We start from the raw sequence: 27,608 nt of genomic DNA, 5'->3' as shown, positions 1-27,608 counted from the left end.
TTCATCATTATTTTCCTCTTCTTCCTTCTCCTCTTTTTCTTCTTCTCCTTCTTTTTTTTCTTCTTGTACTTAATATCATTTCTATCATCAGTTTAATGTTGTTATTATTATTATTATCTTTAATAAGTAGTTCTTTTAATTTTCTTATCTGTTTGTAAATATTACTATTTTAACTTATTAATTTTATACATGTCTGTAAGGGACCCCACTGGAAATAAGCTCTCGAGCTTTCGTGGGTTATCCTGTTCAAGCTGACTTATTTTTGATCTGTGTATGTTGGAAGCTTGTCGAATAAAAATCAATCAATCAATCAATCATGTAAAGCGCTTAGACACATCGTTGTATCGAAGTATTGGGCGCTATATAAAAGCGGGATATTATCATTATTATTATTATTAATATATTTGATTCAATGCCGTAAAATCTTGTTGTTTTTTGTTTTGTTTTTCACTTGTTAAATTTCTAGTACAACAGAAAACTCATGACCACGAATACTGGTAAAACTTGATTCATGAAAAGATAATCTCAACAACCTGACTACGATATTGTACATCAAATTACATCAAAGGGAATCCTAACAAATTCCTGAGCCACAATTAAACACCATTTTATTTTGAAAAGGGGCAAATGAAAACAAACTGAAAAATAAATGATGATAAAAAATGAATACAAATTCTACTCCACATTTGAATTTCAACAATTAGAATTCATGAGGTTAAGAAACTTGATCTGTTTAGCTCTTATTCAATGTTTATATGCTAACCCTGCATTGTATAGTAACATAAATAAGTCAGATCAAAAGAAGTTTATACAGAACAAAATGGTGAGATTCATCAACCGTTCCGGCTGGTCCAAGAACTCCAAAAATCATAACAACTCGTAATCGTATCGCATCGATCACGACGGTGCATAATCATACTAGGTCGAGTCATTATATTCGATCCAACTTTGATCTTGTTACTGACTGTTAATTTTATTAATATCATCATCATCTTTGATACGTTTTTCTTCTTCTTGTTTGTAAATATGCCGCGGCCCCACTAGAATAGCTCTAGATCGAGCTTTCGTGGCCAGCTGACTCAATTTTGATCTGTCATTCTTTTATATTATTGTATGTTTATAATGGAGGCTTGGCGAATAAAATCAATCAATCAATCAATTTACCGCGGATGATCGCCCAGGGGGTAATTGTCCTCGCTGATACTAAATGACTAGATATGATTTTCTTCGCTTATTTTCTCGATCTAGCTAGCTTATAATCATGCAGCTTCACAATTTGTATTAATTACTCTAGGCCATCGCATCTTTGGTTCACCAAAATGATTTGATTTTTTTTTCTTCAAATGATCATGACAATGACTTAAAATATCTGAATATTAACAAATTTGGGTTTCTGCGAAATTAGTTTTAAAAACTGATTCTCCAAAATTTCATTTTGTCTTTGTTTGTTTGTTTGCAAGATAAAACTATAATCGGTTGATTTTTTCAGGTAGAAATTGCCAAGGAAAATTGACATTATCGCTCAAGTTGCACGCACCAAGATCATTTCATGGTCTTCTAGAGGTAAGCCAAGCCAATTCCTTCATTTCTTTAACCTGATTATTTTTTTCAGAAAACAGAAATGTCATTTATTTTGAAGACTGACATTACACCGATTTCCAACCGAGTGTTTATATTTTTTAACCGTTTTTACTTAGGCCCCACATGTTGTGTCTTGTGTTAAGTTCTTTTTACAAATCTGACGAAGTTGGTGGTCGCTTCATGACGTTAAATTGTCACCGTCCAACCACTCACGGAACTCTTTCAAATTACTATTTAATCCTTAATCAAACACGCTAGTATATTATGTGTATTGTTGATAAATAATGTAGATTATAGATAGACTCTAGGTCTAGTCTAGTCTAGATCTTGTTTGACCAAATATATTTATTGGGAAACAGACACTTTTGAGCCAAATGAATGGACATAGAGGGCGCAAATCATTTTTATATTGTACTTAAAGACTAGTCTACCGGTACTATACAGTCTACATATGGATGTACTACTAGACGTTTGTCTCTTTTTGACATATTATCTTTCTTCTTTTTCTTTCTTAACAACTTCAAAATTTAATTGGCTTGCTTAACATGATCTAACTGTTAGATCTATGCCACATGACATGTAGAACTTTCCGCATTGAGCGCTGTGCACTGAGATCATCACGATCTATCACTCGCTCTCTCTTTCTCTCAGCCAACGAGATTGGCGGAGCCGCTCGAGCTGTTTCAAATTTAAGTGAGGCTGAGACGGGATGAACGATAATACGATATGCAGAGACGCCAAGTTCAAAGATCAGCAACGCTTGACATTTTCATGATTTGGTGCCCAGGGGGCCGTTTCTCGAAACCGTCATAACTACAAGATCAACGACATCTCGCCACTGTCACGCAACTTGTCAGCTAAGTGTTTCACGAAGTCGTCTTTGCCAAGATGAGCGACAACTTCCGCGACAAGCGAGTTGTCACTGCTCCGAACCTGTCATATCTTTTTAATTGCTGTAAAGCGCCATGATAAGTCAGTTTGTTGCCATTCCATGGGCCGCGAAATGGACGATAAGTTTCACTATCATTTTGAGAAAAATATAGACGAGTTCGGTACGTAATTCTCTGGGATGCGAAATGCAAATGTACAAAAGTGAGAATACAAATTATACAGAAACTTTAAAAAGCTTAATACATTAAATCACAAATCATTAAACTATAACATATAAATAACAGAGGTAAGAATGTTACACACCGTTTTTCATAGTCGATCCATAGTCTTTTCTTAGGATACCGTCATACCTTTGGGACCTATGTGCATTATTTTCCCTCTCTATTTACTTCTTCCAAATTATATTTTCAATATCAAATCAATTATATAACGAGTATTTATGAGACTCTAGAATAAAAACTGGCTGAGAAAAGACAATTTGCCTAAAATTCCTCGTCACAATAAACAAAAAAGTACGTATTGATAAACTATCACATTACGGTATCCTTCAACTAACTTTTGATTCGACCGTCAAAAAAAAAACACTCACCGGTTTTTCTTCAATTTAAGAATCTTTACAGAAATATGCAAATCGTTTGATGATGTAAATATGATAATGACACTACTTATTATTTATTTTAGGAGAATTTATATGTATATATTTCTTTTTGAACAATTTTAGCCCCAAAACTTGTTTTGGGTTATTCTTGATAAATCAAATAGGTCGTGACAAAGACTATGTTCTTGAGCTGCTAGTATCGCGATATCGATATCATGTCTGTCATGGCTTTGTGAAACGGTTTATCCGCTTCATGACATCTCCGTAGGTCGCCGACAAAGATATGACTGTCATGGAGTTGGTTTCGAGAAACGGCCCCCTGATACGCGGGCGAGGGTGTAACACATATATAAGGTATAGCGTTTTTTGGAAATCTAGCGCACGTTGTGCGTGAGAGCGTTTCCAGACTGTCGAAATGCGCGACACTTGGTAGCTCTGGATATGCGCTAAATGTAAGCTACAGTTCTATGTGCCACACCACTCGTGGACTTAGCTTAGCTTAGCACTGCAGCATCAAAGCCATTGGTATACTTAAGATCTTCGTCTGGTAAAAACAATTCAAGACACCTAGAGTCTAAACCTCTTTATTTTCAAAATTTTTAAACAAAACTCACCAGAATGCACTCAAAAACTCTGCACTTTCATGACGATTGATTACACCTAAATGGCAGGAAAAATTCAATCAATTCAACTCACCGATCTTGGAAAAAATACGATTAGAAAATTGAAATCAGAAATCTATTGTGAATCCTGGCGAAAAGCCCATTTTTTATTCATTGCGTGCATTTCTTGGTCACACCGTAAGCTGGAGAGGGCTTAATTCTTGAGGCAAAAATTGCAACTTGTCCTTAAGAAAATTCAGTTTGTATCACAAACCAAAAAAGTCTAGATTTGATTGATGCGTGACATGGGTGAGCGATGTAGACCAAGTTTTTTTTGTAGCCTTAAGTATTAATATGATATTGATATATCACCTAGCCTTAAAGGTAAAGACCAGTATTGGAAATGCCCCAATTTCAAAAAATGAAATGGAAGCTCTCATTACCAATCATGTGAAAGAATATGTTTTGACTAATACATGATGATTTGTCGGGAAACCGCCTACTAATTCATATATTTGGTAAATTTGTTTCTCTCATGGACTGTGAGAGATATAGGGTAGTCCCATATACATCTCTCTGTGTATAGTGCTTGTAACTTTACGAAGAATGGGCCAAATTTCTTATCATTTAATGATTCCAGAACCTTGCAGATGCTAGATGCTAGATAATCATTCTTTTCTGATCGATTCCACAACGTTTCTTTCACAATGCAATCGCATGACCATAACTGGTCTTAACCCTTAAAGGGCAAGTCCACTCCAAAAATAACTTGATTTCAATAGGAGCAGAAAACTCAGACAAACCAATCTAAAAAAGTTTGAGCAAAATCGGATAACTAATAAGAAAGTTATGAATTTTTAATGACATGAAATTGATGAAAAACTTTGAAAATCACAAGGTAAATTGGCAACTCATGAGTCTGTGACATCATGCCCTCACTATCCACTAATTATTTTCTTATATTGTTAACATAAATTTCCTATTTTCTCCCTAAGAATCTTATTTCTTAACCCATTAACTACTCGGCCCTTTTATTCCCATAGGGTTTAATACAGCAGCCACCCTGTTCCCGTAGGCTACGGTTTAACACCAGCACCAAGTTAGATTGATAGTACCCCAGTAATACGTTTTTTGCGCGGATGCACTAATATAGATTTGTTTTATTCCAGTTAAATCATGAAAAATGTGAATTTTGATAAACTATTTATATAAACATCAATAATTCTGAATATACAATATTCATAAAATAGTATCACTTCTTCAAAGTTCATAAATTTTTGGTGAAATGTCATGCACGTAATATAATACAAATCATATAACCTGGGCAAAGGCATGGGGAAATCAAGTTTTAGGGGATAAAAAGGGAAATTAAAGATAAACTTGAGTTCTGGTTAAAAAAAGAAATTCAATTCTTACAGAATATAACAAAACTTACACTGAATGTTCAAGATTACAAATAAATGTCAAGTGCCAAACAACTTTGGAAGAAAATGTATACTGGCTGAGTAATGAGCATAGAAAGATAAGTAGTACTAGCCCCGGCACCATTTGTGTTGTCCTATTTACATCTTTCTATGTAGTGTGCTTGTTACTTTACCAAGACTGTGTCAAATTTGTTATGAATTTGATGATGCCAGAACCTTTCAGTACACACCAATACTTACATGCTACATGATCAACTTTTTCTGATACATTCCACACCTTTTCTTTCACAATCAATCGTGTTACCAGAACTCACCTTTATTTTTAATGGGATTAAACTATATAGAGCAATTGATAAATAGTGAAGACATAACGTCACAAACTGATAACCAAATTGGCAATTTGTGTAGTGATTTCCATTTTTCCATGTAGTTTTACATACTTCTTTTGAAAATTCATAACTTTCTTATTAGTTATCCGATTTTGCTCAAACTTTTTTTTGATTGGTTTGACTGATTTTTCTGCTTCTACTTAAAGTGACTCAGTAACATAGTTGAAGGTTGATGAAAAAAATTGCTTAATTTTTGAATAAAATGTTACTTACTATATTCCTTCTACTATACTAACCCTCTGACATGCAAAAAATCCTGAAAAATTTCTCAAACCACGAAGATATCTATGGTTTTCTTTGCAGGCGTAGATGTTAGACACCCTCTAACAGTGATTAACAGTAAATTCTCCCAACCATTTTTTGAATTTTCCCAACCGTTTTTCCATGAAAGAAATACATAAAACAGGCTATAAAAATCTGTCAACACTTAACTGTCTGGAATGGAATGTACAGCCATTTTATTGCTTTGTGAAGATTTACATTCACCTAAAATGTAATAAAATTGTCCTTGTCTAGATGCTGAACAGGCTTTGACAAGTAGCAGAATAGAAGTAGAATAATATAGTTGGGAGAATTAAGGAATCGATCAGATCAGTTTTTCCCAATTTTTACCATGAATAATGGTCCGTTTTCACTCAAATTTTCAGATTATCTTTAATTGTACATCTAGCATTGAAGTCACTACCTTAGCACCACTATCTCTCATCTGAACAATGTAACAAAGTCCCTTTAAAGTAAGTTATTTTTGGTCTGGACTTGGACTTTAATTGGCACTGATACCCCAGCGTGAAGAGTGATGTAAACAAAACCTAAAATGCGTTCATAATCATCCCTTGCCACTCCCGACGAACGTTGTAAGTTCGCTAGTGGACTTTCTTCTCAAAAGCATTTTGAAATCAGTCAAGAATTCAACAAAAAATGTGCAAATTTGATACCAGAGTGATACTGATAGCGATTTACTTTATACCACATGTTCCTGATGATAATGAGCAAATTTGAGATTTACATTACAAAAACGCTGACCTCTTACGAGAGTTCCCGATGTTGCTCAGCATTGTGAGCATCTGGCTAGCTGGAATGCTCCCCTGGCAGTGAAGAATGTGCATACATTGTGTGCGGGCAAGCCTGAATCTGATGACCAGGATATCTGTAAAGCGCTTTAATATCATTGATGTATTAACTTAAGGGCTATTTCAAACCCAGAATATTCTCTATCCTTTCTGTTTTAATTATCAAACAGCTTAACCTTGTTCTCAAATGGCGGTGTGAAACAAGATGGAAGAAGAAAGCTCTGGTGTTGTCAAGAAGATGGACAAGGAAGTCCTGGTGACTGCAGTTTCTGAGGGATCATCAGATTTTGTCAGAATAAAACAAGAAGTGGACCTGCCAGAAGGTAACAATTAGCATTGTACAATCTGGGCCCCGTCTTACGAAGAGTTGATATCAATCCCAACTTATTTGTGATTGATATCAATCGCAACTACATGTATGTACATAGGAGATAGGAGACTGCAAACTTGCGATTGATTGGAGGACTTGCGATTGATTTGGATCAATCGTAACTCTTTGTAAGATGGGGTCCAGACCTGATTTAGCAACCACCTTCACTAGTGAGACTTTGTTATTTGTGTCTTACAGGAATCTGTATTCAGTTAATTTGTACATGAAGACCACTGCCTCTAAAGATCAGATTTGCTGTCAGACGCTATCGGTCTCTATGCACAGGTTTCTCTACAGGTGTTAAATGACTTTTTTTTAATCAATTTGAGATTCCCATGTGTATAATGATTACATATATTTACGCGATTTCGGCCTTTCTTATCTTCTTCATTTTTAAAAAAATATTTACCAATCTGGTTCTTTGAATTTTCGATTCCCCCCCCTTTCAACTTGTTCCAAAGTTTAGCTTTGTCTAGGAATTTCTTGATGAGTCCCTTATGCCTCAGTCACGCCTTTGCGTATTGCTGCGTATTTATGGCAAGCCGTTTTAACGTTTATTCCTATTTCTTGATATCAAGAATTACCATTGCTTTACAACAGACAATCATTTCTTGATATCAAGAAATAGGAATAAATGTTTAAACGGCTTGCCATAAATACACAGCAATACGCAAGCCAAATACGCAAACGTGTGACTGAGGCATTAGTTTTTGTTAGTTTGTTAATATTTAGATAAACAATGACATTTTCATATTTATTAGATGACACCTACTACCCAATGGACTTTGGTATCTCTGTTGAAGATGAGGAAGAAATGAATCCAGTTTATGTCAAGATGAGAAGTAAAGAGCCTGGTTCCTCAGGTAAGTCAATTTATTTTGATTATATCAATTACCACCACCTTTTGGTTACCTTATATATCCAAATTTTTGCTACCTTATATCAGAATTTTTTTAAATTTTGGATTGTAGAAATATATTAGAACTAACTTTCTGTGGCCTTTTCTGTAAAAACACAAATTAGATATAATTTTGGATTCCTGATTATTTGTTTTGCCCAAAGAAGTGTGATAACGGTGCAAAGTGTTACCTTTCACCATATGTGTATCTAACAATAACTTGTAACTCAAAATATATAAGGAGAACTCTGGATGTAATGTAATAATCCGGGAACGATCATCGTAGGCAACTGATGTGTCCTTTTTTCAACTTCCAATGCATGGGTGTCGATCTGTAACTGATACCTATTCATCAGGGGGGGATGATCTATTCATTCATCCCCCCTGATGAATAGGTATTACGTAAGGATCGACACCCATGTTCCAATGCATATACTGCACCCCCACTGATATGGGAAAATCCCTATTTCATTTTTTTTGAATTTGTTCATTAAGAACCACATTGAAACAGGCAAACAACATAGATATAAATATGTATAATAATCAAGTTTTACACAAACAAGCACATTCAAAATATCCAGAAAAGAAATAATGTATGTACATGTACATAATTATCGAGGAGTGCTGATGGTTTAAAGGAGTTTGACATGCGTCTTCACTGACATTGCATCATTTTAAGAATTCTTATAGCTGCATGTTGCGATGTTCTTGTATCGATGTGTTACAAGCGATGTTATAAATCCGAGACAAAATAGAGCAACCGTCGTTCCGTCCGTTCCGAATCTCTACAGAGCAACCTGAAGTCAACTCCAAGCCCACTGCCGCTAGGGGAAAGGGCAAAGCCAAGGCCAAATCTGTCCTGAGGAGGGGAAGAAGCCAAGCCAGGGCCAAATCAAGTAACCCTAATCCTCCTGGACTAGATCCGGACCAGGCCTTGGGTTGGGAATCTGAAGAAGAATACCTAGACGGATGTATGACCTATGATGACGTGACTTCTCGTGATGCCAGTGCTAACGGAGGTAGCCAGCAGCAGAGGAGGCACAAGATTTTCTCTGACCTAACGAATGAGGAGGAAGAAATCATGGTGAGGTGGATACGTGAGACGGATTGCCTGTACAACAAAAAAAGGATTGATTACAGAGACTTCCCTATGAAAGACAAGCTGTGGGCTGACAAGGCCAAAGAAATGGGAAAGAAAGGTGATTATGTAATCAAAATACACTTTTTATTTCTGCCTTCGAATGTTATTCCTTTGTGCTTGTATTAAACAGGTTTTGATTAGTTTATGAAGTGATATGTACAGTTCTTTTCTTAAGCCCCCGGCACTATATTGATTTATTATTATTCCATGTACCTGAAGAAAAATATTGATGAGTGTTTCTTTTATATTTTCAGCTAAAGTCCTGCAAGTGTGGTATAAGTCTATCCGTACTAGATATGTGAAAATTGCGAGAAAGAAATCTCAGTTTGGGGTGTCTGACTTGACGGAGCGAGACCATTGGATAATGATGAAGTTCGGCTTTCTGGCCAAGCATATTGGGAAAGTGAGACTCAAAACAAATTTCAGAGTAAGTAAATATTGATTTGCATTTTGTTCTAATAGCATTTCATGTTAGCTGCAATGTCAGGTTTCTAAACTTTTCTACATGTATTTTTGTGTGTAAATAAATAAGACTCTATTCAATAAAAAAATCTTTAAAGAATTATAAATTGCCATTTTGCAATAACTTTGCTGATTGCAATAGATTGGTTGACAAAGAAATGAAAAACAGCACTGACACACAATAGCCTCCCATTGGAATAATGTTTTATATTTCAGCCCAACTGCCTAGATTGCTTTACTTGCATGGTGGTATTCAGATATTTCAATATTTTTTTTTTTAGATTTAAAGCCTCACTGCACTACTTATAGCTACTTGCGGCCTCTATATAGCAAACAATGCCTAATCGGTGACCCTAGGTCCCCCATGATCCTCTTTTTCTTATGTTATTTGAGAGCTGATTTAATGAGGAATAACCTGCCAAGTGACCTTGCAGGGGTCTAATCCCCCCTGGCCAAACTAGTACAGACGGCCTTTAACACTCGGTGTAAATTGTTGTTGTTCTTCGTCTTTTACCAGAACTCGAGACTACATGACCAGGTACCTAGGAAGTTGAAGGTAGCCTCCAGTGTTTGTCCTGGCCGAGTTTCTCCTGCTGACCTTTCTATTCTTAAAGTTTATTCAGTTAATGAGGATGATGATGGACCTGGAGGCCACAAAGAGCCACCCCCTGAGGACCACATGGAGCTTCTTCCTCCTCCTCCTCCTCCTCCTGATAGTTTTTTTAGTCCTGGTCCTGGTCCTAGTTGGAGAGCGTTGGAGAGCATTTCCAAGGGTGGACCTGGACCCGAAGGAGGTCCGGCAGCCCAGACATCAGCAGAGGTTCAAACTGCAAGTGTAAACCGGAAATACGAGCAGTTTATACAGGTAGGCAAATCCACATTTGTGATTACACAGTATGCTGTTGAGATTCTTGTTATGATTCTTCATAGCATTGATATGTGTTGGGTTCTCACTGATATAATCTAAAAGGTTAGTTGTTACACTTGCTATCATGTAAAAAGGGGTAAATGGCCCAAAGTTGGACAATAGAGTTCACTACCAAACAAATATTGGTTGCAAAATTACATTTGAGATCTCTGCATGTTTTGTTCTATTTTCTATGAGACGTTCAAAAGAATGTGGGCATCACCTCATGAAACCGTCATAAGTACAAGTTCTCTGACATCCCATTGAGATGTTAACTAAAAAACACTCCTTTCAATAGGATGTAGGCAACCTTGTACTTGTGGTGGTTTTGCAAAATACTGCCCAGAATACTTGTTGATCAATGGACATTAGTGATCACAGACTTTTGCTATAGAGACAATGCTGCACAAAATTTTAGTTTCTAAGAGGTTCTGCAAACTTTTAATTTGTTTTTCCTCACTTGTGGAACTCCTCAGATGCAAGAGACGGTTCTGATGTCCATGCTGCAGCCTAAAGCAGTCAACGAGAGAAGTGCCTATGGTGATTGGTTGAAGGCTGTCATAGAGGGCTTTGATAGGTCGGTCTGGAGGGACTTCCAGATTGAATGTTCTCAGCTGATACACAAGTATCAATGCAGGAACGACCAGATCTTCAGTGGTCTTCCAAGCAAGCCATCAACATCCTGGGTATGTTGTCTTGTTGTTTTCAGTCTGATGGCAATGCAGCCCGAGATATCTTTGGCTGAGGTCTATGGATACTTTTTGTCATGTCAAAATGAAGTTGTGTTCAGTTGGTCATTTAAGTTGATCTTATTTTACCATATATGATACTCAAACTATTCAACACAAATCAGGAAGTAGTCTTGACTGCATTGTTGACAAATAAAGCGAAACTCATCTAGATTACATGTGCAGTAGCTTTCCAGTGGATACTGACATTACGACACTGACCTAGAATTGCATTTGAGGGCTCACAACACTGATAAGGAATGCCAAATAGGGTTGTGGAGCCAAAAGGATTAAGAACCACTGATCTAGGAGGTGTAATGTTCAGATTTAGATTTAAGATTTATTTTATTCAATACTTGCAACATTTACAGTTGAATTGTTACTGAATTTACATATTTAAAAAACATATACAAATTACAAACAGAAGGAACAAAAACATATCCAAATAAAATACAATGACAGACAAAAGTGTACAAAATTGCAAATTTATAATGACAATAGAAATTAATCTAGAAATGGGAAACCATGGGAATTTTATTAAAATAGAAACTAGTTGAAAATAATTTAGAAAATATTAAATGTTCAGCTAATCCATGTTACAAGTTTCTTGTAGGTCATGTTCTCGAATGTATCATGGATGCTTATTTTTATTCTTTTGTCTTTACAGTCGGCAGATAATAATGAACAACCTGAAGGAGAGAGCTAAACGCCATCGGTCTACTGTCGACGGTCCTGCATCATCCGCAGATTCATCTAACTTTCCTGGGCTCAATAGATGGCAGCTTATCCTGAGCAAAACATACTTTCAATAGAATCTGCAAAATATTTTTTAAATATATATTTTGTTCAGAGATTTAGAAGTGTGTTTGTAAATCGTTTTTTACCGATGTGTATCAATCAGATATGGTTATTTACATCTGGGGACCGATTTTAACATTACCATCTGAAAGACATGACTCAGTTACAAACTTGGGTCCATCCGAGTCAGTTTGTAGGGAAGACAGAGAGCTGAAAAACTGCTATTACCAACTCGCATCTCCCTAGAGAAGTGATGCACGGACATGGGAAAAGTATGTTTGCCTGGCTTCAGTTTTATTCTGTGAATATTGACAAAATGGCAGTAGGTGATATCACCCAGGCATCGTAGCTGCGGAGACTGCAGAGGGTGATACTGCTCTCATTGCTCCTGAAGACACCTTGAGCCCCAAGCTGGACTGAAACACTCCTCTGTCTCACTCCATACTCTGAAGATAAGACATCTCATGGAGTCCTGCAACAAGAAGGTTGCAGGAATTATAAAGACTATTAAACATGCAATGACACAAACGTGTGTTTCCATATGTCTACGTCATTATAAATTTGCTACTGTGTATTTTTTTTCTATTACATATTGTTCATGTGCTTTATGTAATGCCGACAAAATGATTTCCCAAATGGACCCATAAAATTATCTGAATCTGAATCTGAATGTGATGTTATTCTGGAAAGATGTAAAACCTTCTGTTCCTATTGTATTCTCTGGTGCTTCAAGATGAAGTTGAGTTCTGGTCATGCGATTGCATTGTGAAAGAAATGGTGTGGAATCGACCAGAAAAGGTTGGTCATCTAGAATATAAAAATTTGTGTGTATTGCACTTCTGGAATCATCAAAATGATAAGAAATTTGGCTAAGTCTTGGTAAAGTTACAAACACTGTACACAGAAAGATGTATATGGGACTACACGAACACGTGCCGTAAAAATCCTACTTCCGAGTGTTACGATGTAACATGACACATTTAGAATATGAAGGCATTTGAAGTGCCATGCTTTTCAGGGAACATGTCTTTTCTGATGTTCTTCCACACTTGCATAATAAGAATGATAATGCTCACAAATTATTTTTTACCTCTTCCCAGAACTCAACCTTCTCTTGAATCTTGTCAAATTGTGCCAAATTGTGCAGAACTAATTGTGCATGTAGATGAGAAATTGAGAATCTAGCATTTTTGTGTGCACCTTATTCTTTAAAAAAAAAATATGTATAAAAAAAACACTCCTAGAAAAGAATCATAAGATTGTTTGTATACATGTAGATATTCTTTTGACTGTCAATATACCGTAAGAGGAAAGGGAATTATGCTTAATGAGTTGTATCAATGATGCAAACATACAATAAATCAAAAAATCAAAATAGGAACTCTTAATTTGTTGAAAGTGTATGAAGCCCTTATGAAGGCCACAGTGATAGTGTACTTACAGTAACTTTATATTTGTAAATAATTACATTATACATGTATATTTTGTAATGGTTGAAGTGAAAAAAATGAAATGTAAGCCTCATACATGATGGTAGACATATGTAACAGGAACATCAACATTGTGATTTCCATTCAAAAGGACTTCAAATTTTTTGTTGTCTTCGAGGCCTAAAGCCATGAAAGGTCAAACGCCAAACTTTTTTTAAAGATTTTATCTTTCATTTCCATCCTCATCTTAAAAGTCCAAGCCCAGATTTGTTACACGAACATATAAAAATAAACTACTGTATGTACTCCAGGGCCCCGTCTTATAAAGAGTTGATTGCTTTATATATTTATTTATATGTTTTGTTTAAAGATGAAGTTGAGTCATGGGCCCCGTCTTAAAAAGAGTTGCGATTGATCCAAATCAATCGCAAGTCCTCCAATCAATTGCAAGTTTGCAGTCTTCTATCTCTTATGTACATAGTTGCGATTGATACCAACTCTTTGTAAGATGGGGCCCTGGTCATACGATTGTATTGTGAAAGAAACGGTGTGGAATCCATCAGTTGATCATGTATAAATATAAGTAGTGGTGTGTACTACAAGGTTCTTGAGTCATCACAATGATAAGAAATTTTGCCCAGTCTTGGTAAAGTAACAGGCACTGTACACAGAAAGATGTATATGGGACTACAAAAAACAATTGGGCCTCATTATTAAGCTGTGTTACTTGGCATATTTAAAATATAAAGGCATTTGAAGAGCCATGCTTTTCAGGAAACATTTTTTCTCTGATGTTCTTCCACACTTCCAAAATAACAATGAAAATGCTCAAAAATTATTTTTCACTTCTCCCCATGCAGATCTTAACCTTCTCTAAAAATGTTTGTGCTCATGTCATTTTCATTTTATGTATTTTGTTATTGTGGTAACTATTTGTATATAGGTGCTAGGATTAGGTGCTAGTGAAGAAAAATTCAAACAAAAAGATTGTTCATCAGCTTTTGAGCAATTTTCATGTGCTCATGTCATTAAATGATTAATTATATTCTTATTTCTTTTTTTATAAATAATGAATTATAAATGTGCTGAAGAAAAAAAGGTGAATAAATACAAGTTGAAAGTATTCAAATATTTGTCATTTTTGTTTGGAATTTCGATTGCGTGTCCATCAAAATATATCATGTCACTGGTCATCTCAACACTGTACGGAGGGGACCAGTTGCAAAAGAAAATTATAATTTGTATTTTGTAAATCAATAGACATAGAATCACTCTAGAAACACTGTCTGAGATGAGTGGAAGAGGGCAAATTCATATCACTTGAAAGCCTACACAAAATTTAACTCAAATTTGTCTGTACTTATATCCGCATACTATTTATATGTATTGACTAGCCTTGGATCGTGAATACAATGGATTCAAAGCAGGGTGGATTCACAATTTATGGCGCCATCTAGCAACACCAGTGTTTACTTGATTTCACGTGATGCATTATGGGAATAAGTAGACAAAAAATATCAGCTGTGGCATTGTTATATATCGAAGGAGATAAGGGCATTTAATAAAAAAAAAACTTTTGTTGGGGAAGGTTTGAATAGCTTTTCCAGGCTAAAATTTTGCACTGATTCCAAAAAAAACAGTTTTATTTGCTCACAATGTTATGGTTGATATCGGAACAATAAATATCCTTGAATGAATTTACACAATCTAGACCGTTTTTGTCATTTAGATCGGTGGCTAGCGTTATATGCTGTGCTGCATGTTGACCCGCGAGCTGAAAAATTGGCCGCTGCTTGCCGGGTGCTGTTAATTGTGTATCCACCCTATTCACAAGGCCATCTAGCGACACCAGTTTGTAGTTGATTTCACGTGATGCATCATGGGAAAAAGTAGACATTGTTTCAGCTGTGGCTCGCCTTTGTTAAATATACCCTGGCCTAGCTAGATAAGGGGATGTAATAGGAATTTTTTATGGGGAAGATTTGAAAAGCTTAACCGGGGTAAAAAAAATTGCACAAAAAGTTTTGTTGACCTGGCCTATTCAACATTTTTGGCCAAACTGACCAATATGGTCACTTTTGGTCTTGGGTGAATTTTTCCAGTCTTTATTATTAGCAAAGGAGATTTGACGGGCCCATTTGCCCTGATGCTGGAAAATAGTAGTCAAATTGAACCGAATCAACAACCATTTGCTCAATTCTTTCACTTTTTGGCTAAAACTGACCATTTGTATTGATTTCTGTCCAAAATCAGGCCAAGTTTTCAGTCAAAATCAATTGATTGGTGGGTTTTGACATCCAAATTCAACATAGAAATGTGCCCTGATAACAGAAATCAATCAATCTCATTGAATGAATTTTTGGTTGGCCCTGCTTTGGTCATTTTGATCGTTTGCTAGCATTTTGTTCTGCACTGGTTGTAAGATGTTGACCGCGAGCTGAAAAATTGGCTGCGGCTTGCCAGTGAGGGCGATGTTAACTACTAATCCACCCTATTAGAATGTAATTTCCGTTCATATGTGTCATAAAGTTGATATTTGAAGATTGTACTTCAGGAGATGCCCTGACACCTCCTCATTATTGTGTTATTGATGTGTCCCATGTAGTTAATTCCACTGTGTATTTGGGTATAGCTATGAGGGATGACAAAAAGGCACATCCCTGCAAATCATATTCAGGTCACGTAATACCATCTGTTTGGAGCTAGAAGGGCATTAACTCAAATAATACAGAGTTAAGGCCTATCTGCACTAATTTGGCAAGGAGGGATTAGACCTCCCTGCATGGTCACTGACATGTGTTTATCCCATGAAATCAGCTCTCAATTAACATAAGAAAGAGGGGGCCACGGAGGACCAACAGGCACCGATTAGGCATTGACTGAGCATAGAGGGCGCAAGTAGCTATAAGTAGTGCAGTGGGGCTTTAAAACCCTCCTGGCTCCGAGCAGCAGATGCGCGTTAGTTGCAATGTTTGCACATCTCATTGAGCAATGCATAAGGCTAATCAAACTGCCCCTGATTAATCGTGGCCCATTTTTTGAAACAATAACAAATTATACATGTACCATAGCTCCTCAATATAGTGAAAGGCAAGTGCCTACTCTAATTTCCATATGAAATATTGTATTTGACTTAAAAAATGAAATCAAAAATGATTTGATCATGAAAAGAAATTGAGAAAGTAATTTTATGGTGACAAGCTTTCATAATTCCCTTGGTTACCTATTATTCTAGTAAGAGTGAAAAGCTTGAAATGTTGTACTCAATTTATCAATGGACTAAATCCTTGCACTTTGGCAGGATTTAATTGTGACCTAAGGTTAGATTATTTTTGAGAATATGATTCAAAGTGGTAGTGGTTCTATCAATTTCTTTCTAGCTCTCTCTTTCTCTCTCTCTCCCTCTTTCTCTCTCTTTCTCTCTCTTTCTCTCTAATTTTCACAAGTGCTTCACTCATCCCATTGCTATATTTGATTTCAGAGTTTGATTCTGTTTGTGTTATGGAGGCGTCATGGTTACAATGTTTCATTCACTTGACTCTCAATCTAAGGGTTGCAGATTCAAATCCCAGCCCGGCCCAAACGTCTTTTAGCAAGGCATTAATCTATATTTGCCACTCTCCACCCAGGTAAAAAATGGGTGCCTGGTAATTGCTTTCGTAATAATAATTGCAGGGCCCCTCAAAAAGAACAGTAGTGAAGCTGATGAGGCTTACCTGTGTAAATAGAACAATTATTATTTATTATATCATTATCTCAGGTATAAACCAAGGGAGAGATGGGGCCAAGCCCTATGAAGAAGAGGAGGACAGTGAGGAGAGTGGAGAGGAGAGCAGGGAAGAAAGCGACGAAGAGTCGCCAGACAGCGGAGAGAGGACTGGAGAAGAAGGTAAAGCCGCTTTCATAATTGTAGTATGTAGTAAAGTGATGATGATGCATGAATGATGATGATGAGGAAGATGAAGATGATGATGATCGTGATGATGATGATGATGATGATAGTGATGATGATGATGATGATGATGATAGTGATGATGATGATGATGATGATGATGATAGTGATGATGATGATGATGATGATGATGATGATAGTGATGATGATGATGATGGTGATGATGATGATGATGGTGATGAGGATTGTGATGGTGTGATGGTGATGGTGATGATGGTGATGATGGTGATGATGATGATGATGGTGATGAATGATGATAAATGATGATGATGATGATGATGATGATGGTGATGATGGTAATGATGATGATGATGATTATGATGATGATGGTGATGATGATGATGATGATGGTGATGGTGATGATGATGGTGATGGTGATGATGATGATGGTGATGATGATGATGATGATGATGGTGATGATGATGATGGTGATGGTGATGATGGTGATGGTGATGGTGATGAGGATGAGTTGATGATGGTGATGATGATGATGATGATGGCGATGATGATGATGGTGATGGTGATGATGGTGATGGTGATGTTAATGAGGATGAGTTGATGATGATGGTAATGGTGATGATGATGAATGATAATGAATAATGGTGATGATTATGATGATGATGATGATTGTAATAATAATAAGAAGAAGATTGACACTACTACTGTTACAACTACTTCTACTACTACTACTACTACTACTACTACTACTTCTACTTCTACTACTACTGCTACTACTGCTTCTATTTTTACTACTACTACTGCACTACTTCTAATATAACTACTACTGTACTACTTCTACTACTACTACTACTACTACTGCTGCTGCTGCTGCTGCTGCTGCTGCTACTACTACTACTACTACTACTACTTCTACTACTACTACTTCTACCACTAATTTTAATAATGATAATAATAATAATAATCATATTAATAATAATAATAATGATATACATGAACATGTTAGTCAATATGACCAAGATAATAACCCTAAAACAAGGTGAAGGAACCACACTCAATCATCATTAAATTCTTGTTTGTGTAGATGGAGATCAAGAATGGATGGATAACCGCGGTATCAGAGATGAGGAGAGAGAGCATCCATCCACCAGCGAGCCTACATCTGCGTCCTTCACTGCAGATATGACTCCAGTAGTCATCAAAGATGAGCCACTGAGTGATGATGAGGGTATGTTAAACCCCCTTTATATTAACCCATCTGCTTTGATACCATGTACTCAACGAAAGAAACGGCACAATCCGTATTATACAACTCACTCAAAGATCCTAATTAAATGATTGATTTAAAGCAGTGACTGTCATTTATTATGGACACTATCACACATATATTTTGATTTCAGTTCTCTCCAGCGATTTAACGTATTAATGTGATGCACAGCAGGTGCATATCATCTGTTTTAATAATAATAATAATAATAATGGTGGCTTCTTATATAGCGCACATGTCCGTCACGTTGTGACGCTCCTGGCAGTAATTCATATACTTATAAACACATAGGTAATGCCCTTTACCTTAAAGCTATGAACAGGCTTTATGTCTATGACATTTCATAGCAAGCTCAACAATTCTTACTCATGGAGTATGTCATTTGTTCTCGCCATTACCTCTGCAGGTCCAGGCCTTTCTTACGAAGAGGATCCCGACCAATTTGCAGAGAGCTACAAGATGTTGGAATCCTTGCGGAGAGCCAGCGAACGAGAGGAGGGAGGGCAATCTTCCAGAGGAGCCTTGTTTGACAGTAAGTCTTCTCTCTCAAAGATTGGCTCGGATGGAATGAAACAAGAACAGAAAGAGGTTATCGTGTGTGGGATATGTAGTGAGGTATTCGATATTCAAAGTGACCTTGATGCGCACCAAAAGGTTTTGCACAACGCTGTTAACGATTCGTACTCTGTGGTTATAGATGGAAGGAAAAAAGGGCTCTTGGAGGAGAATGTGGCAGGTGACCTTAAGTCGCACATTACCCGGGTTGTCAGGGTTCAAATTACAAAAGAAAATTACCAAGATCTTATAGAGGATGAAACGTTTGACTTCCAGAATGAAATGGATCCCTGCCAAGAGTTGCCCCATGCTAAAGAACCAGGCATTCTAAGTGATTCCCAGTCTGGACCATTCGAGTATGGTACTTGTAGGTTGTGTAAGAAAGCATGTGGCAACAGGCGTATGTACTTAATGCACCTCAGAACTAAACACAGTGAGGAGCTCCCATATGAATGTCAGGTTTGCAAGGCCAGGTACTTGGACGAGGAAGATTTAGAAAGTTACAATCGTAAACGCGTAGGGCAAATTGAAAATGGTAGTAAAGAAGAGAATACATGTGAGCTTTGTGGTGACAAGACCTCATATGCATGTCATACATGCAATATGGAATTCGACAACAGACCCAAATTGATAGTGCATCAAAAAGTCCATTGTAAAGGGAAACATTGCTATTGCCATTTGTGTGAGAAGTACTTCCCAGATACTAGACACACTAGAGAGCATTTAGAGACCCATTATCCCGTGCCCCTGAAAGCAATAGAAAAAAGCCCTTCAGTTCAAGAAATAAAGAGTGACCTGGATACAAAGGGAGGCGAAAATCAACCTCAAGAAGCTTTACATCAGAAAATCCACCTCCCTGGTGAGTCACAGACTTCATCTGAAAATCTAGTTGCTGTAGGAAGTTCCCCTGAGCAGTTGCCAAGACATCACTGCATATACTGCAAAGAGGAATTTCAATCCATGCAAACATTATTACATGTAGATCATGCATGCGTCCGTATCAACAGCACAACCAAACGTTGCCCAATCTGCCCTAAGCAGGTAGGAAGTAGAAAGAAATTCAGGCAACACATCGTTTCCCATAATTTAACTTGTAAGACAAGACATAAAAATCAGGCTGCAAACAGAATGATGGATATCTCACAAGTGAAATCCCCTGGCCAAACATGCCGCTGTGAGTGGTGCCATAAAGAATTTGATGACAGAAATAAACTTATAGATCATACCCGAATCCACTTTGCATATGGAAGGAACCAGTGTCCAGTGTGTGAGAGGTGGTATACCAATACAACATACTTTAGGCAGCACGTTAGAGTTCACGGAATAATTCTATCTGACAAAGACAGGCAGTACAATATTCAGCAAGCAGGCCCCTCTAAAGAACAGCACCGTCGCTGTTTATGGTGTGATAAGAAGTTTCAGAGTTCTGACAAACTGGCAGCTCATACATACCTCCACGTTGCTCGTGGGAGGAACTGTTGCCCGGTATGTGGTAAGTGGGTTGGGCGTAGAAAGCGATCAGTATTCAGGGCTCATCTTTTGACTCATGGTATAAAAACTTTTTGTGATGATAAAGGGCAATCCTGTAAGCGTTCTGTCAAAGGATCACGTGCCACTCAAGGTTTGAAACAGGAAGTGAAATCAGTTGTTGATGGCTTGACCCAGTCTGAAGTACAGGGTGAAAACTCTTCTAGAGTACCAACACATCGCTGTGCCTGGTGCCATTTAGGATTTCATGATCTAGAAACACTGGTGAATCATACACATGACCACATTCACAGTGGAATGAATCGGTGTCCAGTCTGTTGTTTGTCGTTCTCTGGTGTATGGGGTTTCAAGCTCCACCTTAGTGTCCATGGTATCCCTACACCATACAGGAAGAAGGTATTTACCGTTCCCGGTACCAGCATTGGATTGCCTCTTCCTCAGGTTGACAAGGCAAGAGTGTTGAACATGCAGAATTCGGAAGGCCAGGATGATGTCTTGTCCCTTGGGAGATCTCCACTGTCAAGTCATACACAAACCTTTGCAGATTCCCTCACTTCTGGAACACCACCTTGTGTCAGTAATTCTGATCAAGGACCACCACACCCCGATGAGAACGTACAGGCCATTCTTGATACCGTCAGTATGGCTGCGTCACAGGTTCAAACCTCTTGCAGATTACCGGAGCATTGCTGCCAATGGTGTGGTAGGGAATTTGATGGTCTAGAAGAATTGGTGGCTCATACACGCATCCATATTAAAGATGGAAAAAATCAGTGTCCTGTCTGTAAGAAATGGCTGTCCAATAAATCCAACTTCAAACAACACCTCAAACGTCACGGTATAATTCCACCATTTGAGAATAAGAGTGTGTCCATTGAGCATATTCGCAGTAACTCAATGTTCATTTCTCAGATGGGCAAGCAAAGAAAGAGCAGCACGTCCATCAAAAAGTCATACCTGTCTCGTAAATCATCCAAATACAAGACCTCACTCAGCATTGGATCCTCTGATCTAAAATCTCTGCGTTCTGCTCATAAGAGAATGCTCATTGACCATCCTAGCAGTGCATCAAGTCACTCCCAACGAGATGAGATGTCTTTGGATCTTAAATCTCTGCGTTCTGCTCATAAGAGAATGCTCATTGACCATCCTAGCAGTGCATCAAGTCACTCCCAACGAGATGAGATGTCTTTGGATCTAAAATCTCTGCGTTCTGCTCATAAGAGACAGCTCATTGACCATCCTAGCAGTGCATCAAGTCACTCCCAACGAGATGAGATGTCTTTGGATCTAAAATCTCCGCGTTCTGCTCATAAGAGACAGCTCATTGACCATCCTACCGGTGCATCAAGTCATTCCAATCGAGATGAGATGTCTTTGGATCTAAAATCTCTGCGTTCTGCTCATAAGAGACAGCTCATTGACCATCCTAGCAGTGCATCAAGTCACTCCCAACGAGATGAGATGTCTTTGGATCTAAAATCTCTGCGTTCTGCTCATAAGAGACAGCTCATTAACCTTCCTAGCAGTGCATCAAGTCATTCCCAACGAGATGGGATGTCTTTGGATCTCAAGATTGAGCGTAGTCTGCACTCTTCAGGAGATTCCTTGGAATCCTCCACAACCAAGAAGAGGTCCACTGGTGGTACGGTGGAGCTGTCACAAAATCATACTTGTGATGTGTGCAAGATAGAATTCAGCAGTGCACAATCACTGTCCAAGCATCATTGCTTGCCTAAATTCAAGTTAGGCATATACTGTCCTCTTTGTCCAAAGTGGTTGAAATCAAAACTGACATTGCAGTGGCATATGACCCTTGCACATCCTAATGAGGACAAACTTCTTGATGTTGACAAGGAGTTCCTTGGCCCTCTAGATGTTGACACCAAGTGTCTTTGTCCTCGTGGTCTGAAAGAAGGACAGTTACAACAGCAGGTGGATACTCCCTGTTGTGAGGTTTGTTCCAAATCTTTTGTTCACCATAGTGAGTACATCACTCATAAGAAACTTCACATCGCTACCAGCACTTCAGAAGCACGCCCTGCATTGTCTGACCAAAGATCGAAGTTGCCCCCCTCCGTTGATCCACAGCCTGTATCTGAAAACCGATGTGATTTGGAAATTGCTGATCAAAAGGAGAAATTGTCCAGAAGGTCTGATCAGGTACAGCAGAAGTTGCCCTCCTCTGTTGATCCACAGCCTGTATCTGATAACCGATGTGAATTGGATATTGCTGATGAAGAGGAGAAACTGTGCTGTGTCTGGTGTCAGAAGCAATTTCAGGATGCAAATGAACTAGTAGATCATACAAACGTCCACTTCGCATGGGGTAACAACTGTTGCCCAGTCTGTAAAAATTGGTTTACTTACCCATACTTTAAGAAGCACCTTAAACTAGTTCATGGAATAATCACATCTGCCACAATAAGGCAGGATGACATTTCAGCAGCGACCACCTCTCCTCAAGTAATGCAAAAGCGCTGTAAATGGTGTGATGAGAGTTTTGATTCAATAGACTCTCTGGGACATCATACACGCCTCCACATTGTCAAGGGACGAAACCGTTGTCCATTCTGCGGCAAGTGGTTCGCAACAGATCAGAAATCAAACTTCAGAATACATCTCAGAAGACACGGTGTATTCATACCTAGTGCTAAAGCATGGATCCTCAAGGATACTAGCGGTGAGTTGCCTGTTTCACAAATTGACTCGAAAGATGAGGACGTGCATCGCGCAAAGGGGCAGAATGATGACATCTCTTGTAAGAGGCCGCACCTTGCAAAGGATACATGGACAATGAGAGAACAAACCAAAGCTGAAACTCCACATGGTGATGGAAGATGTGATGAAGTACAACAAAGTTCTGATGAGAGAGGGCGTTCCAACAGCAGTAAATCACATGTTCCACATGTTTTGCCAGTAGAACGGCAACAGCAAAATCAAGAATCACAACATTCTTTAGAAAAAAAACAGAATGTTCAGATTACTGGCAATGAAATGTCTGGTTCACAAGTTGGCCAGAAAGGGATGAAAAAGCAAACTGCGGGACTTGGAAAAAATGATGATTCCGTTTTAACATTGTACTGGATAAATGGCACTCCAGTTTTTACTGGATCTCCTGTAACAGTTGTTACAACATCTTGTCAGGCACAACAGAATCTTGCCAAAGAAAGGCAGTCCTCTCTGGATGCAAACAGCGATGCCTCTGCCTCACAGGGTCAGAGGAAAGAAGTGGAACAACAGACCAATCAAAGTCATATAGATCACGTTTCCCACAGTCAGAGGAGCCTGCATCTTACTTCTGACACCCAGGCTTTGACAGAATCCCCTGAACCGGCGAATCAACCAATACATCGCTGTTTATGGTGTGTGCAGGAATTCAGCTCTCTGAACGAACTGAATGTCCATCTGCAAATCCACATAGTCAAGGGGAAAAACCGCTGTCCAGTCTGTAAAAAGTGGTTATGCAATGAATATTACTTCAAAACACATCTTCAACTCCATGGTTTCAAAATAGAAAAACAAAGACAAATAAAGTCTTTAAAGAAGAAAAGCGAGACCAATCAGATAACAAAGAGTCAAATCATCTTTCGTCGCGCCCCCGTCAGAGGACAAAGACATCGTTGTTCATGGTGTACAAAAGACTTTGGTACTTTAGTAAAACTTGTAGATCACACACGTGTCCACATTTCCAAGAGAAAAAATCATTGTCCTGTCTGTAAGAAGCTGTTCACTGATAGATCCCTTTTTGGGGAACACCTTAAGATTCATGGAATCGTTCCGCCACCCGAGAAGAAACTGTGGTCCATTCTGGATATTGACAGTAACATGACCAATCCACAGGTTGTTCACGCAAAAGTGAAAAATGAAAATGCTGGCTGCCATGTTGTCCTTGATGAAAGACTGCAGTCCTATTCATTGGATATGCCAAGTGTGATGGACTCTCCTTCATCTGGAACCCCATCGAATGATCAGACCTCTGATCAGGTACAACATGGTGAGGAGAGTCAATGTGTTGTGGATGCTACCACAGGAGATACAGTGTATGAAATAGAATCAGACTGATGCTTTCCTTCATTAGGATGAGAGTTTTTCTGTGGATCTCCAATGAGATAATGTCACCCACGAAACTGACAAATGTCTTCGAAAGCCCATTCATCATTCTATATACAGGCAGAAATTCTTTAGCCGAGGGGTACTGTAGGGGCATCATCTCGCGCACAACTACAGCTCCTAAATAAAAGCTGTTTCTTGTTCCCCATGAGTCAGAAGTGGTTCAAAGATAATTAGAAATTGGAGTGGCATATTGAAGAATGGCTTCCTTTGCTAAATACTAGCAGATTTGCTATCCTCTCACCTTCAGGAAGAAGGAGCATCAGATATTCAGTGTATAGTCTAGAAACAGGGTGGTAGACAAGGGGTTTTAGCATGTTATAGCAGCCGGTTTGAATTTTGAAATGATAGGTTTGAAAACCATTTTTCTGGCTTAAATTCATACTCCCCGGCCCAACATAATTTCTGAAATATTAGTCATACAATTGTTTGAAAAACAGCTCAGATTGCAACAAATGAGCATCTAAGAATGCCAAAGCCCATAACCCTTGCCTATGAAAGCCAGATAATGCCTGTGTTAAACTTGTGGGAAATAGATATATGTAGTTTAGTAGTTTACGGGTAGAGCCCTGGTCACAATGGACTTGGTGGTTTGCACACATCACTATTTACCTAAAAAAGCACTTTACTACGGGTTGCACTAAAAATAATTTAAAAATGGGGAATATTTGCACATTTGGAATTTTCTCTGGGGGGGAGGGGGGATAGATAGGGTTCTAGCTTAGCAATGCAAATTACTGACTAACAAACTTCCATTTTAAAAAGTAGCTTGAATTTAATAACTTTTTTGCACCTGCCCCAAACCAGATTGGAAGTGGGAAATAAAACATCTACACATGTAGCCAGAAATTGGACATATGGGACTTATTTCTGGGCAGCTCACCGTGAGGAAGTTGATGTACGATTATTTTGGGAATTAGAAATAGAGAATATTTCAGGGCACTATTACTAAAACTGTACTGTTTCTTGTATATGTGCACCAGTCAGAACTAGATAAAAAGGTTTTGAAATAATGTGTTTTGTCTCATTTTTGTTCAAGTTTTTTTTTAAATATTGGTATTATTGGTACATACAGATGTGTTTATTTTATGTGATGGCTGTATTATACTGTATATGTTATTGAAGATCCTGTCGGAAGTGAAAAGTGAAATAGATTAATTATATATCAATGGATGAGCCATAGATTACAATACTGTAAATCATCAATATCATTTATATGCTACTTCATTTTCTGTCAGAGGAGTATTAAAAAACAGCTTGCTGAAAATTCAAAATCTAAGGCTTTGAAAATCTGAATTTTCAACCTGAAGGCTAGCTTTCAAGTACTAATAATGACATCATCTTATATGGGGTACACATATTCACATTGACTTTGCATTGATTAAGCATGGCTCATCGCCTCAGCTATATCGGCGAGCCGATCAGGTCCACATGTTATGTCGTCACCATAATTGAGGCAAATTTGACCCCTGTTGACTAGTATTATTAAGAGGGGTGTGGAAAATTAGGTTTTAATTCACTTTTGTGCAAGACTGAAAAAGAAAGTGTTTTTTATTCCTTTAGATTTATAATTTACGTTCATTCAGCTTTCTATTAATATAGAGTTGTATTTCATCTAATAGGATCTCTAAAGTAATCATGAAACATTTTGATATAAAAGTATAGTAATGGTAATGATAATAAACCTTTTCGTACTTGATGGAATTAAGATTCATTGTATGCTCTATTTATGCAGAGAAAAATGCTTAATATCAATTGTTTTGCACTTTTTTCCTTGAAAAGGTTGGTTTGTTTTCATGGTTTTGTGTTACATGCTCCAGTGACAATTGCTCCGTGGTCAGTCTCCTACTCTAGCAGAAATCCTAATTTCATCCCTGGACCAAACACTGTATCTATAAACCTGTATCTTCAACTTTATATACCGGTACATTTTTTTCAGCATCGGTTCAATTTTGATGGGAAAGTGCTAAGGCTAAGCACAACATTACGTGTCCCAAGAATATTTGTTTGCCTGACAATATCTTGCACTAATAAGAATAATCAATAGTCGCATTTGTATAGCGCTTAATACTTAATAATACGTTTCTAAGCGCTCTGCATTGTTATTATAATTATTACCTTAGTCTTTGTATTCAAGTGCTAATTCCGTGCATGATAGTGCACACACTCCGCTCCCCGGGGAGTATTCTGCCCAGTCACCAATTTACAAGGGCACACATGTCATTCCAACTTCATTTGGTTTGCATAACACCAGGTACCCAATTTAACGCCTGGGTGGAGAGTTGCAAATGTAGATAAATGTCTTACCAAAGGACACTAGTGCCATGCTGGGGTGTGAACCTATGACCTTTGCATTTCCAGTCAAGCTATTAAACAGCTTGACTTCCACACCTCTTTCTGTATCTGTTAATGTTTGACAGCTAGGGTCTGGCAACCAAATATTCTAGTTGCTCAATGTCCATTTCAAGGGTTGCCCATGACCTCGGGTAAGCTCCCCAGCTATCCTGGAAATTATGGGAAACCTGGATAATATTATGGTCCTTTCTTTGGTCCAGGAAAAGTCAAGGAAGTAGAGGAATCGATCAGAAAAGGTTGATCATCTAGCATATTGGTGTGTACTGCAAGGTTCTGGAATCATCAAAATGATAAGAAATTTGGCCCAGTCTTGATAAAGTTACAAGCACCATACACAGAAAGATGTAAATGGGACTACCCTATATCTCTCCAGTCCGGAAAGATATAATGATTTACCAAATATATCAATTAGTAGGCGGTTTCCCGGCAAAATTTGTATCATCGATTATTAGTAAAAACATATTCTTTCACATGATTGATAATAAGAGCTTCCATTTAATTTTTTAGAGGGGGGGCGTTTCCAAAACTGGTCTATACCTTTAAGATACCGGTACTACTACATGGTAAAAACATGAGGAGGAGGACCATGTCATCTATAATCTCATGACTATCAATATATGTACGTTTCCCA

The 27,608-nt window shown here is 37.9% G+C and overlaps 1 protein-coding gene across 2 annotated transcripts in view; it reads left to right on the top strand.

The window, feature by feature from the left end:
* The first annotated feature begins 1,439 nt into the window (after positions 1 to 1,439).
* Positions 1,440 to 27,608, top strand: part of LOC100889019 (zinc finger protein 665) — a 30,813-nt gene continuing 4,644 nt past the window's right edge. Inside the window, exons 1-8 of one of the 2 annotated variants that reach the window (XM_011680890.2) lie at positions 1,440 to 1,563; positions 6,726 to 6,878; positions 7,687 to 7,788; positions 8,615 to 9,022; positions 9,219 to 9,391; positions 9,944 to 10,291; positions 10,810 to 11,019; positions 11,729 to 12,689. In XM_011680890.2, coding sequence (XP_011679192.2) covers positions 6,761 to 6,878; positions 7,687 to 7,788; positions 8,615 to 9,022; positions 9,219 to 9,391; positions 9,944 to 10,291; positions 10,810 to 11,019; positions 11,729 to 11,767 — 1,398 coding nt within the window. In that variant the 5' untranslated portion in view covers positions 1,440 to 1,563; positions 6,726 to 6,760 and the 3' untranslated portion in view covers positions 11,768 to 12,689. Of the gene's footprint in view, positions 1,564 to 6,725; positions 6,879 to 7,686; positions 7,789 to 8,614; positions 9,023 to 9,218; positions 9,392 to 9,943; positions 10,292 to 10,809; positions 11,020 to 11,728; positions 12,690 to 17,049; positions 17,179 to 18,283; positions 18,428 to 18,872; positions 18,999 to 27,608 lie in introns of those variants that run through there. The other variant, XM_030986702.1, reaches the window with a different exon arrangement.

The sequence above is a fragment of the Strongylocentrotus purpuratus genome, unplaced genomic scaffold (genome assembly GCF_000002235.5).
Source record: "Strongylocentrotus purpuratus isolate Spur 01 unplaced genomic scaffold, Spur_5.0 spur5_scaffold_16, whole genome shotgun sequence".
Taxonomy (NCBI): Eukaryota; Metazoa; Echinodermata; class Echinoidea; order Camarodonta; family Strongylocentrotidae; genus Strongylocentrotus; species Strongylocentrotus purpuratus.
Note: the sequence above shows the minus strand (reverse complement) of the source record. Positions and strands in the feature narration are given on the sequence as shown.